Source organism: Alosa pseudoharengus, unplaced genomic scaffold (assembly GCF_046254945.1).
Source record: "Alosa pseudoharengus isolate Yale_2024_CS ecotype anadromous, Long Island Sound unplaced genomic scaffold, YU_APseudo_1.1 YU_APseudo_1.1_scf_16, whole genome shotgun sequence".
NCBI classification, from domain to species: Eukaryota; Metazoa; Chordata; class Actinopteri; order Clupeiformes; family Clupeidae; genus Alosa; species Alosa pseudoharengus.
Window position 1 is genome coordinate 5,083,011 of NW_027468630.1, and position 18,294 is coordinate 5,101,304.

General features: G+C 42.1%; 2 protein-coding genes across 6 annotated transcripts; both read right to left on the reverse strand.

The window, feature by feature from the left end:
• Nucleotides 1–327: 327 nt before the first annotated feature.
• jph3a (junctophilin 3a) lies at nucleotides 328–7,061 on the reverse strand. Of its 5 annotated transcripts, XM_076288050.1 has the most exons (7): nucleotides 6,466–7,061; nucleotides 4,111–4,876; nucleotides 3,821–3,945; nucleotides 3,096–3,501; nucleotides 2,778–2,831; nucleotides 2,171–2,585; nucleotides 328–1,914 (listed from the first exon to the last, which is right to left on the reverse strand). In XM_076288050.1, the coding sequence occupies exons 1-7, from the start codon at nucleotides 6,845–6,847 to the stop codon at nucleotides 1,834–1,836; spliced, it is 2,229 nt and encodes a 742-aa protein (XP_076144165.1). In that variant the 5' UTR covers nucleotides 6,848–7,061; the 3' UTR covers nucleotides 328–1,833. The 5 variants fall into 5 exon arrangements, with proteins under 5 accessions (XP_076144165.1, XP_076144164.1, XP_076144163.1 ...); XM_076288049.1 differs by lacking the exon at nucleotides 2,778–2,831 and having other exon boundaries at nucleotides 3,021–3,501; XM_076288048.1 differs by having other exon boundaries at nucleotides 2,171–2,372; nucleotides 2,442–3,501.
• A 1,870-nt stretch (nucleotides 7,062–8,931) lies between these two features.
• On the reverse strand, nucleotides 8,932–18,267 carry LOC143125399 (26S proteasome non-ATPase regulatory subunit 13-like). Its single transcript, XM_076286809.1, has 13 exons — nucleotides 17,942–18,267; nucleotides 17,372–17,450; nucleotides 17,226–17,260; nucleotides 17,072–17,127; nucleotides 16,940–16,983; nucleotides 16,392–16,478; nucleotides 16,135–16,306; nucleotides 15,832–15,911; nucleotides 15,605–15,730; nucleotides 11,974–12,036; nucleotides 11,809–11,889; nucleotides 11,598–11,714; nucleotides 8,932–9,258 (listed from the first exon to the last, which is right to left on the reverse strand). The coding sequence occupies exons 1-13, from the start codon at nucleotides 18,040–18,042 to the stop codon at nucleotides 9,163–9,165; spliced, it is 1,137 nt and encodes a 378-aa protein (XP_076142924.1). The 5' UTR covers nucleotides 18,043–18,267; the 3' UTR covers nucleotides 8,932–9,162.
• Nucleotides 18,268–18,294: the final 27 nt, after the last annotated feature.

Here is an 18,294-nt window from a genome sequence, read left to right on the forward strand (position 1 = left end):
CAACCACTGTCTTACAGTAGGTAGCCTAATTATCCCAAATAATTATCCTAGATTTGTTCCCCAAATGCACTTGGCTGATATGCAGGTTGTTTTGCCGCCAAATTCCATTGCATTGGGAACCAGGAGAGAGAACACTAGGCTATAGGCTATTGTTATATCAGTTAAGATAACTAATATTAATATATCCTACAGGGCCGACACAACTGTGGGCTATTGATGTGTTAAAACCGTTAAGTAGGTTATCTTACAGAGACTGGATGCATTAAAGTGTCAGCACAGGTCATGTGACAAATGAGAGACACATTAACTTCAAACATATTTATTAATTTTCCACATAACTTGGAAACAACCTCATAAATCATTGAGTAAGAAAAGGCATGCTTTGGCATGCAATGATTTCACAACATGATGATGTCACTGGGTGAGTAGTATAAAATATACAGTAGCAGTTTTATCATTCAGTAACTCAGATAATTTCAGTCAGGTTCCACTGAGAAACGTAAGCTGGCATTTTTACACTGTTGTCCCTATTGTCGCCTATTTTGCTGGATAGAGAGACAGGCAGAAATTCACACAGAGTAACACCAGAAGAAAACAGGCTTAACAAACATGCTGTAAAAATCTCCTCAGGCTCATCAGATTTAATAAGCCATCTCTAAAGTAAACAGCTTTTTCTAGTTTTATCAGTTCAAATATGTATTGGGATAGAGACAGATCGTTCCATGCCCCAGCCTATGACCTCAGAATGCCACCTAAACAAAGCCTGCTTGCTGGGATGATTTTTCAAGTAAAAAAGGCACTCAGCATTTTCAAAGATGTCTTGCAAACTGTTAAAAGATGCTAACTGTTGAGTAATATATAATATATTTTTTTAAAGCAGTGGTCATAAGATAACAGTCTCAAACTTTACAGAGCGTGAGCCAGAATACTCCACCAGCAATGTTCCGATGTGTGTGTGTGAGAGATGTAGGATGGTGAGGTGGTGAGGTGTGTTTTTAGGGAGACTGGGTATCCAGTGCGAGGATGTGGGGAGGGTGTGTTGGGGCAGGAAGATATAGTGTCCACGGTGCGCCAGTGTTAGCTGTGAAGTGAGTACAACAACATGTTTTGATGAGCTTGTGCTGACACATCATAATATCGATGATGACCCAGGGATTGTGTTGGGTGTGAACATAATGGATGTGCACTCACCCAAATACAACATACATCTATACATTTTTTTCCCTTAGCAATGCAGAGTATGACGATGAAGCCCTTTCAGATACAGTAGATCATACTTCTTACACTTAATAAAATTGGTGGTGTTGTTTTGCATGTGGTATGTGGAGATATGGGGAAGCTATGGGTTCATGTAGTCTTGGCCTGGCTAAACAAAATCCTGTGCTATTTGCCCATGACCAGCTTACATGCGCTACAACGTCTTTGTACAGGGGACCATCTCACTACACTATTCTATCTTGCTGCTCAGCAGGCCTGAATCTCCTCTCAAAATATATAATGAATTTAAATAAATAAATACAAATAAATAAAACATTTCATTAAGAGAGTTAAAAGTTCAAATGAATAAGGTATAGGTCTCATATTTTAAAAACTAAATGTCCGTAGTTATCGCAAAGCTTAAACAATACCTTACATGGGCCTTTATATTGAGCTGAGAGGAAAACAAAGTTAGAATACTAAAACTAATGGAACGGTGACAGAAATACTTAAATACATCGGTGAGGATGTAGCACTTAGCCAATATGAATTTTGTCCAAAAAGTGGACTTAAACTAAAATAATGTGCAATTTATGATGGCAATGCTTATATCATTAATGCAGGCCATACATGATGTTAAATGAAGAAATGGATGAATAAAATGGCGACCCCGATGTTGAGTAAAATCACCATGACCACTAGAATGGAGCTGGAACCCTGCAAACAGAAAAGAGAGCATTTCGTCATTTACTCATGAAGTTCAAACCAACAGTTAACAGAAATTAAGTTGTTCATAAATGAACTGTATTTACGTCTATTAGTAGTATTGCAAGTTGACACATTATAGGTCGCTATAACGGGACTATGCATAAACAATTTGGACACATATAGGGTTTTATACAGGACTATGGATAACAATAATACGGATAAAAATGTCATATACTGAGTGAAAGGACTTTGTTCTCATACTTACTGAGTTTGATTTGATCAGGTTTAGATGCTCCCCCTCGTGTTCCAGTGTGATGGGGGATGATGTGAGGGGTGGGGAGAGGGTGACGTCCCTGTGCAGCGGCCACTCCTCCAGGTCCACCCCTACATTCAGGCTGTCCAGCATTTGTACCGAGTCCATGGACCCTTCTCTGGCCGAGAGACCCCAGTCTTTGCTTTCATGGTTCCTCAGCCTCAGTCTCTGTGAGTTGTGCCCTTTGGGACCCGCACACTCGTTGCCTGAGCCCAAGTGTTGCTGGGGGAAGGACTCTTGGGGCTGAAGCCTCATCTCCACCCTGTAGTCATCCACCCTTTCCTCGTCTTGCTCCAGCAGGTGGGAGCGGGAGGGGCTCCACTGGGTGGCGGTGTTCTCGGCGGCCCAGCCCACGGGGGAGCACTCCCTATCCGGCTCGATGGGCTTGAAGTCAGACAAGGCGGGTTTGCCCACGACGTGATTGGACGTCGGCTGGCTCGGTTTGTGATTGGAGTAGACGTGGTCATGGGGTTTGCGATAGGAGGAGGGTGCATGCTGCTCTCGAGGGTTGTAATTGGAAGGGATGTGATCTTTTGGCTTGTGTTGTGTGGATATGTACTCCTTTGGCTTGTGATTGGAAGAAGCGTGCTCGTGGTTCTTGTGATTGGGCAGACTGTGCCCCAGAGCCTTGTGATTGGAATAGATGTGCACCTGTGGTTTGGAAGAGTCACGCTCACAGGACTTGTGGTTGGAAGAGGAGTTTTCCCACTCCCGATGGTTAGGCGCCGAGTACTGTCTGGAGCGGTGGTTCGACGGTGCATGCTTCCAGGGCTTCTGGGTGGAGGGCTTGTGTTCCCACAACTTCTCGGAGGGGGAGTGCTCGATGGGCTTGTGATTGAAGGAGACGTTCTCCCGTGACTTGTGATTGGCGTTGGTCTGCTCGTGGCCGTTCATGTGACCCAGCTCGGCCTCCTCCAGCAGGGACGGCGTGGTCGAGCGACTGCTCTCCCCCTTGCTCCCCCTCCGGGTGGGATACATGTCGGCCGACCAGCCGTTCCCTCCGCCACCCCTCAGGTGGTCCACGCCCCCCCTCCCCTCCACCAGGACCTGGATCTCGGCGCCTCCCTGCTCGTCCACGGCGCCCTGGCGCATGAAGCAGGCGTTGCGGGCGCGGTTCGACGGCGGGCTGCAGGGCGGCGACGACGGGCTGCTCAGCACGGGGCTCCGATCCGGCGTCAGGACGGGAGGCGTGGTGTCCGGCGTGCAGAGCTCCGGGCTGTCCGTGCCGGTCGACATCACCTCTATGTCCTTCTCCTTCCTCTCCTGCCGCCTGCACTCCAGCCCTGCGCACAGAGGCGAATGAGAAGGAGGGATGTTAGGTCAGAAAGCTACAATACAGCTTATGGAGGACAATGGAGACTTATGAGCCAATTAAGCATTACTCCGACACCCATGGGCTGACGTTATTGAGAGGAAGGAGCTACTCAGCCCCTCAAACCAGAGCTTTGTACACATGATATTACTGACATTCTGTGGATGCATTTAATCAATTTGCAAATCATACATTCAATTACAACTATGTACATGACATGCATTAAACATTGCCCCTTTGTAACTTGCCAAATTTCTGCCTTTCTGTAATACACATAAAAATGAACTGACCATTCCCATAGTGATTAAAGGAGGGGGAGAGTTCTTTGGCAATGACCCTGGCTAGACGGCATTCCTCCAGGGCTCTCTGTGCAACACCCTCGGCAGCCTCTGCTTTTCCTCTGGCATGGCTCATTCTGAAAAGACAAAACAATCAACAAATGTTTAAGTGCTATGTACATGCGGTCAGAATCTCAAAATCAAGTGGGGAGTTATTATTGTTCTTGTGTGTGTGTGTGTACAGAAGCAACAATGTGAATCATGTATCATGACACACTGTATATAGTTTGTGAGGCCTATACCTGGACAGTGCTATTTCAGCCTTCTGCTTGGCGATGTCTGCAGCCTTCTCTGCGGCCTCCACAGCACGGTCCACCTTCTCCCGGATCTTGCTGGCGCGCAGTGGGATGAGGTTCTTCCTCTTGCCACTTACCAGTGCGTTCTGCTTGTACTTCCCCTCCTCCTTGGTGCCGTCGGGGAAGGTGGTGCAGCCATAGCCGTGACGTTTGTTGGCCAGCCACTCCCCTTCGTACCGCAGGCCGTCAGAGCGCCTGCACACCCCCCAGCCCGTCCGCCAGTCGTTCCTCCACTCGCCGGCATAGATCTCCGTCACCGTGGCGTCCACGCTGTTGCCCAGCTCGACCTCGCCCAGGCTGACGTTGGAGTTGATGTCGGAGGCGGCCGAGCTGACGGTGCTCATGCCGGCCTCGCTGCAGAAGGAGCTCTGCTTGCTCAGCTGGCTGGCCAGGGAGCTCTTGGACTCCGAGCGGCGCAGCTTCAGGCCGCTCAGGATGGACTGACGGAAGCGGCCCTTCCTTTTCCGCTGCCGCTCGGCGTCGCCGTGAGCGGACAGCACGAAGCCGCCGCGCCCGACGGGGCTCCCCGCAGACCCGCCCACCCCACCAGCGCTGCCGTCCTCCTGCGACGGCCCCTCGCTGTGCTCCGAGCGCAGGGAGTTTATGGAGGTGCGCAGAGGGGAGAGAATGACAGCCGCCATGCCATAAGGCACACTTTGTCGAACTCCGTATCCGTGACGCATCCCCCCCAGCCACTGGCCTTGGTACGTTCCTAGGAAGGAAAATAGTTTTCAAGAGGGAAAATAAACTGTAGTTAAACAGAAAAAAAATTCTCAAAAGCATACCAGATTCAACAAGCATTCAGTTATTGGAGACTGTAGTTGCAGACGTTTCAGCCATTGGTTGTGTTATTAAACTGAAGGTTTTGGATTTTGGGACATTGTATAGCCGTTTTATGGTTGCAAGTTGTTAGGCCTACTCAATTCCAGGGGTATTACTCAATTTCGATCATTTTGTCCCTAGTAAAAGATTTGGACCCAAATTGGTCTAAAAATAGGGACCGGGTTGAAAAATTCTTACGTTTCCAAAGTCTGTGGCCATAGAAAGTTTTTTTTTACTAAGAATGAAATATAACACATACATTTTTAATTTAGGCTAGACATAAATATAATAAACTCGTTAAATTATCTGCCATTTATTGCGTTCTAATTGCCTGTTTTCTACGTATTTTAGCAGCATTCCACACACGCAAATGAATGAACACGCACACGCTGTAGCCACTATTGAACAGTTCCGGCATCTAATTATCAAATTGACCCATGAACTGTCCTAGGTCCTGAAATTGAGGGAGGCACGTGGAATCACCATGGGAAGCGCCGATGTGTTGTAGACCTACTAATCGATCAGCGCAGTGATGAATAGGACATCCGAAATAAATAATCGAAATGAGTGCAAGTCTCCCAATTAGGCAAACATATGGGCCGTGGAGTAGAATGTTTTTTGTGGCGTTTTTAAAAAACATATTTGCCGTGCGCAAAATCAGTGTTTTGTAGTTAGTATCAGGCGTTTCCTCCAAAATCGAGTTGCGTTTAAGGGGGTTATGAATCAGCACGGCAAAGAAATGAGGACTTGTTTCCGACACATATCCCACGGCCGGTGCTTCTCTTCATCGGCTAATGTAAAAAACCCTCCTCTCCGACAATAATTATCAAACAACCATGGCAGCACTTAAGTCAGCAAAAGACACATATTGCCACACGACCAATCAGAGCTCAGAACAGCATTCTCTGGTGACACGATGACCTGCCTGCTGTCTCTAGGTTTCCATGGCAATTTACTGTACAGAGGCGTCTTCAGACCAATGCAGAGAAGCCGAGTAAGCTGATATGGTGGAAGGGTAAGATCCATTTTAGTCCAAGTTGGACAGGCATCTTATCACAGTCTCCCTGCATGCAGCACCGTTAGTCATTATATAAGGCCATACATGTAGAAAGCCTTTTGCTGCCAAAAGGTATACCTATAGTAGGCTTATTCATGAACAGACTGCAGTCTTATATAATTGCAAAAAGCAGTTCCAGATGTGTGTAATTCCTTATGTCACTTTGCCTACAGTGACCCCAACAGTGAACTACAGTGATGCTTGCCTCACATCGATACAGACATTGACATGCCCTAAGGTTATGGGGTCTTTTCAGCGCTAAGCTTGCTCCACCTATGTGTCTCCCTACTCTGCAGCAATACAAGATAATATAGATGCTACTAAAAGACAGAGATTGAATTAAAGGCATCCCCATCAATTCAGTTTAGTCTGAATGAGGAGAAATGAGCAGAAAAGGTGTTTACTAAGGGGTTCATACTCACCTCCATCAGAGTATGTCTCAGTGCCATATCCATCTTGTAAACCATTGCTCCAGGTCCCCTCATACTTAGCTCCGCTGCTTGTGCTCTCCAGCTGCCCGTAGCGGCCTTTAAATCCTTGTGTCCACTCGCCCCTGTACTCCCACCGGCCTTTGCTCTCCACACCGATGCCGTGGCGCTTGCCTTGTGCCCATGTGCCTTGGTAACTGTTCCCGCTGGGCCAGGTGTACACCCCCAGGACCTCGAAGCCATGGCTCCAGGCCCCGGCATACTCCCCCTGGCCCTGGGGCCCCGTGCAGACCCCCCGCCCGTGGGCCTTACCCTGTTCCCACCCTCCACAGTACGACCCCCCATCATCAAAGTCAAACCTGCCTCCAGTGGACATGCATGAAACAGGTTTTGGCAAATCCTCAGAATGTCAAGGAAAACAGGTACTAATCAATAAAAGGTAGGCGTGGGGATAATGTGGTCGAGGTGAGGTTAATTTTTTGCTCCTTTTCGGGGAAAGGCGTAGCTTTAAAAAAAACAAACAAAAAAAAAAAACAATAAAAAATACAAAAAGAAAAAAATACGAAATTAGGAAAGAACTGTCTCAGATAAATCTGATGTAGAAAACTTCTCAGAGCATGTTCATTATTGTCGTCTCCTCCTGGCTCCCTGAAAGAGAGGTAGGGCCTACTGTAACAGCGCTGCTGCTTCCGTCATTGGGCCCCTCCACCCGTGGGCATGCTGATCGTGAGCTTCTCGATCCCTCTCCACTCCACAGTCCCTCGGCCCCGCACCGCTCCGCTCTCCCTTGCTCTCGTTCTCTTTCTCTTTCGCTCTTCTCCGTTGCTCTCTCTCTCTCTCTCTCGCTTGCACGCGTTGTGGAGATCTGTAGGCAAACAAGGCCTGTTTTTTTCCACAGCCTGAGATCCACACAGCAGCACTGATATGCTCAATCAGACATTACATCGCCCCCCTCGGCGTGCCGCACCGGCACACAAAAATGGAGAGATACAGGGGAAAGAATTGCACCGCACCAGGCATTTAAAAAAATCTATATATCAATAGAGGTATATTTGTTATGAATATGTAGCATGCAGTGAAAAATAGGATCGGAGGCCAGCTCTGTGTACAAACCTTTACATCCAGGTCTGGAGCAGTGTTCCTTCCCTTGCTTTGCTTTTTTTCTGCCTTCCTCTCTCCTTCCTCTCCAAGCTCCTGCTGCGATATGGAGCTGAAGCCTTTTCCCTTAGAAGATGCTGTGCCGGAGTCACAAATATCACCAATATTCCTCTCTTCAGCCTTTTGTATCTTCCCCTATAGGGTTTTGTATATCCCAATCTTTGTATTTAACCCATATCCATCCTAGCCATATGATGCTCAGTGTCTAGATTCTGCTCAACACAGAACTGTTCCACCCCAGCCAATACCCCTCCCCCACACATGCTGCCTCTTAAAGAGATAGAAACTGAACCACTGGAAGCACAGTTTGTATTTGAGCTCCACTGCGTCCCTGTGGGTATATGCTGCTTTTCCTAATTACGTAGCCTAATTTCTTCTCCTTCCTCTCTGGTTTAAAAAGAAAAAGAGATTGCAAAAATATGAGGGCAGGTATCAGGATTCTTTTGTTTATTTGATGCATTAAATCAGTCATTCTAAGCCCACTTTGGGGATGCATTGCTTTTTTCATTGTGGATTGTTTTTGTAAATAGAATATTGCAATTTGTTTATTGCTTTTCCTTTGTATTTGGAACACATCAAGGGAAAAAGCCTTGCAGTGTTTTCCATAAATCAGTAAATTTAGCTTCTGTATTTGTTTTTGATATTTACCCAGATATCATACTTTGTGATATCGTTTTACTTAAGGATTTTTTTTTAAATTATTATTTCATCTTATTTTAAAAATGGCTCTTTTCACATGGGTATTGAATTGATGCTCATTGAGCTCAATGCAAATCAAACCAGCTAATAGGCTAACTGAAATAACACCCATGCCAATCTCTAGGTATGGTGAAGGGTATGTGATGATGTGGGGCTATTTTAATTCCAAAGGCCAAGGTAACTTTATCAGGATGCACAGTATTCTGGATCCATGAAATAACTGGACTTTAAAAATAAAAATCTGCCTGTCTGTATGGGAATTTAACATAGGGGTGTCAATACTTATGACCCCTGTATTTTAAGGAAGAACATTTATTTATTTATGATACATTATTCATTCACTAAGAAAATTGGTGTCCTTAAAGGTTAGATATTTCCTAATTCTTCACTTAAGGCATTAAGATCAATTTCCAAGATGATTTTATATTCCTCTTTTCAGTCAACTTTAGCATGGGTGCCAACACTTTTGGCCATCACTGTATCTATCTATCTATCTAATATTTGAAACCTTTGAAAAGTAATGTAACATATACTGCCATGGTTATCTGGCAGCATTGCCAATAGTTAATAGTAAAGGAAGCGAATAAAAGAATTGAGAGGAAATCTATTTCATATAACTTTTATTTGAGGTTTTAGGTTTTATCTTACAAGTCATTGGCAACATTGAACATTGCATGCACAGAACAAAAATGTTAAATGGACCATTCACAGACAAAAGCAAGAAATGGCAATGTATTAATCTGGAATGAATGCCATTTCCTCCTGCACACTGCTGTAAAACGTGTAATACAAGTGCAAGAAATGTCAACCCATTTTGTTTGCAGTGACGGATGTCTACGTGAGAATGTCGTGAGCCTGATGCTCCACCAACACCGCCATGTTCTTCACATCTCCACACCAGCTCTCCAGACGCTCGTGCATGCCCTTTATCTGCAAATATAACAGCCACATTTACACATCACATCTTGACTCACCATTTACAGTAAAGTCAAGGCCATGCAGACATTGTTGTTTATTGTTATTAGTATTATTATTATTATGATTATTATTATTATTATTATTATTATTATTGTCTACCCTGGAAATACTGAATGGTACATCTCTGCCAAGATCTGGTCTCATTCTGGGGTTCATTTCAACTATTCCTACATATATACTGTATATTCAGTGGATAATGATAAAAAGAAAAAAGGTTATGTACATCTTACATTTCTGACTTCTCATTTGAGAATAAGTAACCGCAATTTCTTTCTTTACGGCAAAATCTATATAGCATTACAAGTAGGGCACAAAATTACATATGCCTCTATGGAGAAAAAAGTAGCAATATACCTATTGTAATTTATATTAATCTTTAGAAATCTTTTTCTTAATGTAATGGAAAGCAGAATATGTTGTAAATTCATTCACGGAAAAATTATAAATTTGGCTGATAATTGTACATAATTAACATACAGGGCCCACATTTTTGAAAAGAATCTCCGTTAGATAACGGGAGTGCATGCGCACTGGATGCAAGGTGTGGTCAGGCACACAGAGTGGGCAGAGCCAGGCTAAAGTTAATTACGGTAATAGAAGATTTGGTTAAAGCCGACCAATAGGGTTAAACAGGTCTAATCACATCCGCTTATCGAGTGATAACATTGATTTTGACAGCAATTCAGCTATCGTCAACTAAAATACAGTTAACCTGCATTTTAAATTCGGTTTTATCGTCTTTGACATTGTTGTTTTGTACAAAAGCATGAAAAGAAAACAGAAGAAAAAAAAAAATAAAAAAAATAAATCAACCTTCAACATTTGAGTATCCAACTAAATCAGTGGTCCAAACATATAACAATGTTTAAATATAACCTATACACCTACATATGGTTATTTATCATTATTTTTACTGTGTTTGTGTTCAAATCAGCGTTATTACTTGACAAGCTGATGTGATGACACCTGTTTTCCGGTGTAGCCTTCTGATGTTTGGCATAAACACTATAACAGTGTTGAGCAATACCATTAAATGTAATGCATCTTACAGTAGCCTTTAAAATGTCAATATTGCTGCATGTCAGACTGGTTTTACTAGGAATATATAGCATTTATTCTGCTGTTCCAAACAATTAAATTCACAAGTACATGGTTGTAGCTTTTCAGACCTGTTTTAAATGCCATACTACATACATTTGAGTCACGTTGAATCACACATTTGCAGCCTCAGAGCATTAGCAAGAGTCTATGGAAAAGATAGGCCTACATGTAGGCATAGTGCTTAAATTAATCCTGAAATATTAAATATATAAAATATTAAAAATATTTAGAAAAAGAGGGCAGCTGCATTTTCTATGGAAATAAAATATTTTCAATTGAATCCCATTAGGGCTATTTTGATTATGCCAAAAAAATGACCATAGGCTTAGGAGTTTGTCTCGATAGTCCTACTATTGTAATATTCTATTCTTGTCTGGCATTGGTATTAATTGGAAAGACGTGCAAAAAGAGATGAATGAATTAACCGACAACACTGCAAGTTTTGATACACAGGAAGATTGGTTTGTCTACTTTAACATTTTGATGTTTGTAGCCCAAACTGCCACTTTGTATCATATGTGTTGGCCACGCATTGAAATACTATATCACCATCTACGGATAGACCATGGTTGAAAATAATGTAGTCTACTTGATGTAGTCTATTTATGCATAGTCTAGAGTGGACAAATAGTTTGGAGAGAAATTACATATGCATACCTGATTTAAGTTTGGGTGTCATACACTTTAAGGTCGTTCCATTTTTCAGCAACTTGGATAAGAAATTTGTTTGCACATTGCTAGATATACTATCAAAATGGTATATCCTATATTACAGGGGGTGAATATAAGCTACTAATAAAGCAGGATCAGTAGTGAGGAGTAGCCTACATGATAAGACTGGTCTAGGTTGCGTTCTCATGAACTTGAACTGTTGAACAATGTCACGCATGAAGTTGAAATCAGAGCGCATAGTTTGAATAGTTAAATGAAACCTCTCTGAACTCCAAATATCAACTCAAGGATGGCAGAATGTCCCATTCTTATCGTAAAGGGATGTTATTAACATTTTTTATACAATAAATAGATCAGAATTTAACACTGGTTTGTGCTGGCATGTGATTGGTGTATTCAAATTCACTACGGCAGAGGTCTCGCCCTGCCTTAACGTAGCTTTCCTCCCAGAGATTATGTTATTAAACTCGGGCCCTCAACCTTAGGGGGAAAAACAATCCAGAGTTTACAGTTCTTACCTGATTCAGATCAAGGACTCTTGGCTGAACCCACGTCATCTGAACTTTTTGGTCTACCTCATCTATATTGCCTTTAATCAGTCCAACTGATAAAGCTTTCATCACCAGCAATTCAACCTGAGATCAAACACAAAAATGCATTATTTGAATCTAAAACACAAATCATTCCATTGATAACAATAACAAGTGGAAGTATTACTCAGCCATTTACTTCGTTTACTGGGAGTTTAGCACTCTGGGCAATCTCCTGAAAGGTGAGCTGTCGATTATTGGCTGGACGGGTAAAGGTCATCTGTGTCAGAGCAAAAAATGAATAATGGGTCATTTTGGGGTCATAAAAAAGCATTTTTTTTTCCTTTTTAAGAAATTTGTTTACCTCCATCACACAAAGCAGTTGGATTTTCTGCATCAGCTTGGCTTCATGGGTTGCAAGGTCGGGCTGGAACAACCAGAAATTCCATTTTCTTTTAACTTTCAGAGGAGACTTTTAACAGGAATCTTTTAGTATGTTCAAACACACATATCTATGATGTACATAACATAATAGGAAAAAGCCACCTAAAAGATTACATAGAATAGATGAACAGAGTATTTTACCTTGTTCTCTGATGTTAACATAAAAGATATGCAAAGGTCTTTCAAAAACACTTAGATACTATTTTACAAGCCCATTTACAACCCTATAATTAGGCTGGGGAATAAAATGGCCCATTTTAGCAAATATCTAGAACCCCCTCATGCTTATCTAGCACCCACATCAATAACTAAGTGAGCTTTACGCATACCGTTCACAATAGGCTCCAGCAACGTCTACCTGAATCTTTAACTGGGAGTGATAATGTAACATGTGGAGGGAGGTAGTGATCAGAGGGATGGTTTGCGTCACAATATGTATTTGTGACAAAGTCTGTCTTTGTTCAGATCAGCCCATTTTTTTTTTGTCATTTCAAAGTCTGAGATTTGCATATGAAGAAGGAAACATGCCATGCACCAAAGTCTCCTTATTCAACCAAGCAAAGGTAAAAGTGGTATTCTAGTGTTTCCCATACATTGACTTATTTGTGGCGGCCCACCACAATATCAACACTGACCACCACACAATGATTTTCGTGATTAAATCCAGGTAGCATCATAACCACGTTGTGCAAATTTGTCCAAAACACCCCCCGTCACCTACCACCACAAATATAATTTAATTCTGTGGGAAACACTGTTTTCCATTCTATTTCATCTTCAAGTTGTAAAGGGGGAACATTTGGCCTATCACATACAGTGAGCCCCTAGTGGTCAGATTGTAGTAAAAACTAGATGTACCGCAGAGCGGTAAAAAATATGACCGCCGCCCAGTCCAGCACATTTTTTCCACAAAAATAAATCACGCTGAAAGGCCTATATGATTCTAACTGTCTCACTAAATTGCATTAGCCACACTCAATTCTCACTGGTATCTGCTAGACAACAAGTACCAAAACATGATTAGTTCATAGATTTCACATGTAAAATTCATTTTATACAACCCCACCCCCATCTTGCCTGTTCATAATTCTGAGAAATTCTTGAATTGTGTGCATGTGTGCGTGTACACATTTATGTTTATGTGTGTGTGTGTGTGTGTGTGTGTGTGTGTGTGTGCGTGCTTGTGTGTTTGCCTGCGTATGTGTGTTTGTGCATGTGCATGAATGCGTACATATGTCTACTGTGTGAGTATGTGTCATACGTATGATTACTGTGAATGTATGTGTGTGCGTGTGTATCTGTTTATGCACATGTGTGCACATGGAATGGGTTAACATGACCCCTGGAGGCAAACATACAGAAAAAATTGGTCATCCTAGGCCCTACGGTTCTCAAGATATTCACAGAAAACTCTGTCTGCCCTACCCTCCTTTCGGGGGGTCCAGTACAGCAGGGGGGTTACAGATCAAAACGAAAAACGATGGTTCCATGCTATCCATGTGGGGTTACATGGCCACCAAGTTTCGTCTACCCCGGTCTTTCAGTGTCCCGGGAATCCTTAACGGAAATTTGGACATGCGAAAAAAAAAAAAAAAAAAAAAAAATCTGACTAAACCTTCGCTGCGCGGCGGTCATAATTATACTTCCAAAACAAGACATTGCTTGCATTGCTTGACATGCCCCCTTAAGACCAACATACAAAAAAAAGGTGGACCTCCTAGGCCCTACGGTTCTCGAGATATTCACAGAAAACTGTCTCCGGCCACCTACAGGCCAGTTGGTGTAGTAACATAAATTAATTTATTGTGTGGCCCCCCATGAACGGAATTTCACGAAACTTGGCGTGCATTCAGAGGGTGTCATAATGATCCTACACTACTACACCAATTCCGTGCAGTTTTGACTATGTTAGGTCAGAGATACCTGCGATTACAACACCTCATTTTTACTTTTTTGTGTTTAACTAGGTGGCGCTATACATGAAATGAGTGGTTATGGAATGGGTTGACATGGCCCCTTGAGATCAACATACAAAAAAAAAAATGGTCCTCCTAAACCAGGGATGGGCAAACTACGGCCCGCGGGCCGGATCCGGCCCGCCAAGCACTTTCATCCGGCCCGCCGAGCATTTCATTTAGGCTAGTTATCAGGCTGCTCGCTATTTTTTTCCTGCGATAGACGTTGGTTAGCTTTACTGCAAACTGCTTTTCACTCTCCTTAGATAACGTTTACAATGTCAATGTCAAAACATCATGTTAAATAGAGATAACATCATGTTAAACTAATTTAACTCTTAGTTATCTCCTTTGCAGCAGATCTAACGTGAACATATGCAATCCATTTAATTGGGAAAGCGTCTGCACTCACGAGAGGGAGAGAGAGCCGCAGGTTCCAGCTGGCTTGTGATTGTTGATAATTGATATCTCCTCCTTATAAGAAAGTTTTAAAAGGAAATCATGAAGGCAACAGTAGTTCCCACTACTGACCATTTAAAAACTGTGAGAGGGCCCAGCCGTAGGTACAGCACTAGCCATAGTGGAGCAGGCAGAAGATCATTGAGAAATAAACGTGAATTAAAGCGACTGTCTTAAAGCGATAGTGTACAATTTATACATTTGTTTAACAGCATAAAATTAGCAGTATTTTTAAAACAAATTAGCACTATTTTAAAACAAATACTTTTCATACTAAATTATAGGCTATAAAAAATGTATTTTTTTAGGCGTGTGTCGTCGGGGGGAGGGGGGGGGGGTTGTGTGGCCCGCCGGCCAATTTTCAAAACCCAATGTGGCCCTTGAGCCAAAAAGTTTGCCCACCCCTGTCCTAAACCTTACGGTTCTCGAGATATTCACAGAAAACTGTGTCTGCCCTACCCTCCAGCGGGGGGGCTACAGATCAAAACGAAAAACTATGGTTCCATGCTATCCATATGGGGTTACATGCCCACCAAGTTTCGTCTACCCCGGTCTTTCAGTGTCCCGGGAATCCTTAACGGAAATTTGGACATGCGAAAAAAAATAAAATCTGACTAAACCTATATGACCGCCGCTTCGCTGCACTGCGGTCATAATTATACTTCCAAAACAAGACATTGCTTGCAAGTATACAAATACATTTACATTATACATTTCAATTTCTGAGTTTACTTAATGATTTTGCACTGCTGGTTTCTATTCTCCCTGAGATTAAACCAGGACACAAATGTTTCGGCTTGCCTGCAGCCTATTACAGCTTGGCTTGCATACTTGAATTAAGCGTACCATGGTTGATGCTCCTGCCATCAGCCAATCAGTGTGTTCCCCATGTAATTTCCCAGTGTTTCTATCGAGATGACTCATGTGACATTTGCAGCTGAAATTACTGGCTCAAATTATGTTTCCTAGTAATGTCCCCATGGGGAAACTTTGGCAATACACATCATTGTTGTTTTCCTGTTGTTTATACCATCTGCGCAACACCCATAAAAAAAAGCCAAAGCAAATCAAAGCTCTCTCAAGCAATAATCTCAAAACAGTGAGGAAAAGAAAACAGAGGGCCATATCAGACGTCACCTGTTGGCCCCATGCTGATTTCAGTGCCTGGAACTTCTCGACATTGCCTCCATTGAAGGCATAGAGGGTGTCGATCAGCCACTGCTTGTCTGTGTTTCTCAGAGTCTCCAGTACAGGGTGCATGAGCTAGACACAGATAATGATAAACAGTGAATAGGACAGCTTCCTAAATGATGTAGTAAAGGGTATGGTAAAGGGTGAACGTTTAGGATGTGAAAAGCACTTACAAGTTCACCAAAGTTGTAAACACCTTCTCCTAAAAGTCCTGCAAGGCCCAGGGTGAATGCCCTCTCTTGTTTCTCGGTCTCTAAAATAGCAGAACATTATAAATATGTGATTACACATTCAAACCTCTGGTAAAGGCAATCACATAACCTGATATACAGTGTATGTATTTATCAGGTTAATATTCACTTACCACACTTGTTTCATTACCTCATAATGTACAGACATGAATGAGACTGTTAAGCCTAAACTATTATGGTGTGGTTATTATGGACTTTGGAGCAAATCTCAGAAATAAACATTACCTGGAATGTCTTTAATATCCACACAACCCAAGTATCGTAAAGCATCTCTGTAGTAGAGGGCGTGGTTCCCAACAAAGCGATAGTACTTGCTAGATAAATCATAGAAGCGCCCATGAACTGAAGTAACACCTGCCAAATTATTCAGAGTCTCCTCCACTTCCTCAACAAGCTTCTGTAAAGTTAGCAACAAAGGGCACTCTGGTAAGACAGAATCACTTCATTAGAATCACACCAAATATAACTAAATGTCTGCGTACCTTTGTGGCAGGAAGATCATTGATTTCTAGTTTAAGGCTTCCGATGGAGGTCTTGCAGAGTATTAATGCCTCATCATTGCTCTTCACCTAATAAAGCAACCAAGAGACCAAAAAGTACAATGGCATGTATTAGGGCAGTGCGAATTAATCGATTAATCATGATTATGACTTCCATGAGAACATAATCTAAATATAATGATTCATTTGCTACATTTAGTTTTGATAACAATTATTTTCTTTTGTCTTGAGTTGTCATGTGCATTATCTTTTTGCAAGTATTTGTTTCTGTTGGATTATATTTCAAATGAAATTTAAAAATGTAAAAATGTTAAGTTCTGAATATAGATGATGGTTCCAAAATCACTGATTAATCATGTTTAATAATCGTGATCTCAATATTGAACAAAATAATTGTGATAATGATTGTTGTCATAATCGAACAGCCCTAGCATGTATTGCATGTTGCTTTGTCAATTCTCCATTTTCAGTGGGCCTGCCCTGGACTTTCTTCCATGCCAATGGCATTCTTTAGGCTACTAAAATAGTACCTTTTCTTTTGTCTTCTCAAGGAATGTTATGGCATCTTTAGGATCTGAACAAAAAGTATAATATTTTGTTATTATAACATCCAAGTCTTTCATTTGGCTACATGGGTGTTGCAGTAAATATTAAATAATTACCTGATATTGGTCTAACAACATACAGAATTATTTCCATTAAGGAGAGTGGATTGATTCTGTATAGATTCAAAATAAATCAGAGAGGATGGTTAAGAAAATGGCAAATACGTTAAATTTCAGCAATTATGGAAAATTGATTAAGAGATTGTTTTACCTGTGGTCAAAGTCACTCAAGAAGTTCTCATAGAGCTACAAAAGTGAAAAAAGCAAGTCAAATACCAATGGAACACTACACCCAGAGTAGCAAAGTGTAAGCTTAGTAGCCTAACGTTACATCAGTGTCGATTCTCGTGCGTTTACCTGAATTAGGCCATCACCCGTGCTAAAACAGGGGTCTTTCACAAAGTCGGTCAATTTCAGGGTCAACTGGTGCCACAACCTGAAAAACCGTTCAAAAGTTCAACATCTGACAGCAAACCATACATGACTATATGAATAACAGTGAGATGTGCACATAGAAACATAACTAAGACAAAAAAGGGGAGCTATTACCAAGAACAGTTATAATCATAACTTCACATATAATTTCAGAGAGGTTTAAAGCGGCTCTTTGATACTTTTTTTGCATTGCTGCAGTCAGATTGTAGACAGTCGTGACCAGCTAACATTATTCCCTTACAGACTAGTTGGGGACAGGTGAACATATGACCCGTGAACTGGTGAATGTTTCCACGCAACATTCGACTGAAGTTAGCTGCTACTTGTAAGGTGTGCTGAGTCTCGCTGAGGTAAATCTACTCTTTAGCCCAAGCTAGCTACTCGGTGTTAGCTAACTGACATTTCCAAGTGTTAGGTAGCTAGAAGTGCTAGTAGCTACCATGGTAAGCTCATCAGCACGGATAGATAGATAAAATAACGCCGAAGCCTCACTTTTTATTATATAGGTCCTCCAGTGAGTGCCATTCAGCCGCCATTTCGGGGGTTGAACTGATGCTCTGTTGTTGGTTGAGGTACCCTGCAACATCTTTCATCTTGAAAGCTAATCTAACAGAAAGAACACTAACTGAAAGGCTTCGCTACCAACAGGCTAACCAATTAGCTACCTGCTTTGGGTAGTTTTGCAGATCAAGTCTAAATTTGAGTGTTAATTTTGTTCGTTCTACATATGACTCTCTCAGCATTAATTCCACTGAATTTCTCTTTTTTCACTTGTGGTCCCTGTGGTTGTTTGTTCCCCTCATATAAACTCTGCTAGCAACTCATGGCAGATGACGTCAGATAAC

Bases quoted from the DNA above. Each gene is read 5' to 3' on its own strand.
- jph3a (XM_076288047.1), bottom strand. From the start codon at position 6,847: ATGTCCACTGGAGGCAGGTTTGACTTTGATGATGGGGGGTCGTACTGT. The intron at 3,505-3,811 runs TTTTTATGTGTA...CGCCTCTGTGCG, and splicing joins CTATGGGAATGGTCAGTTCA to CAGGGCTGGAGTGCAGGCGG. The intron at 1,915-2,170 runs GTAAGTATGAGA...TTCTGTTTGCAG, and splicing joins ACCTGATCAAATCAAACTCA to GGTTCCAGCTCCATTCTAGT.
- LOC143125399 (XM_076286809.1), bottom strand. From the start codon at position 18,042: ATGAAAGATGTTGCAGGGTACCTCAACCAACAACAGAGCATCAGTTCA. The intron at 16,984-17,071 runs GTAATTATTTAA...CTTTTTGTTCAG, and splicing joins TGTTGTTAGACCAATATCAG to ATCCTAAAGATGCCATAACA. The intron at 9,259-11,597 runs GTAAGAACTGTA...TTATATTTGCAG, and splicing joins GAGTCCTTGATCTGAATCAG to ATAAAGGGCATGCACGAGCG.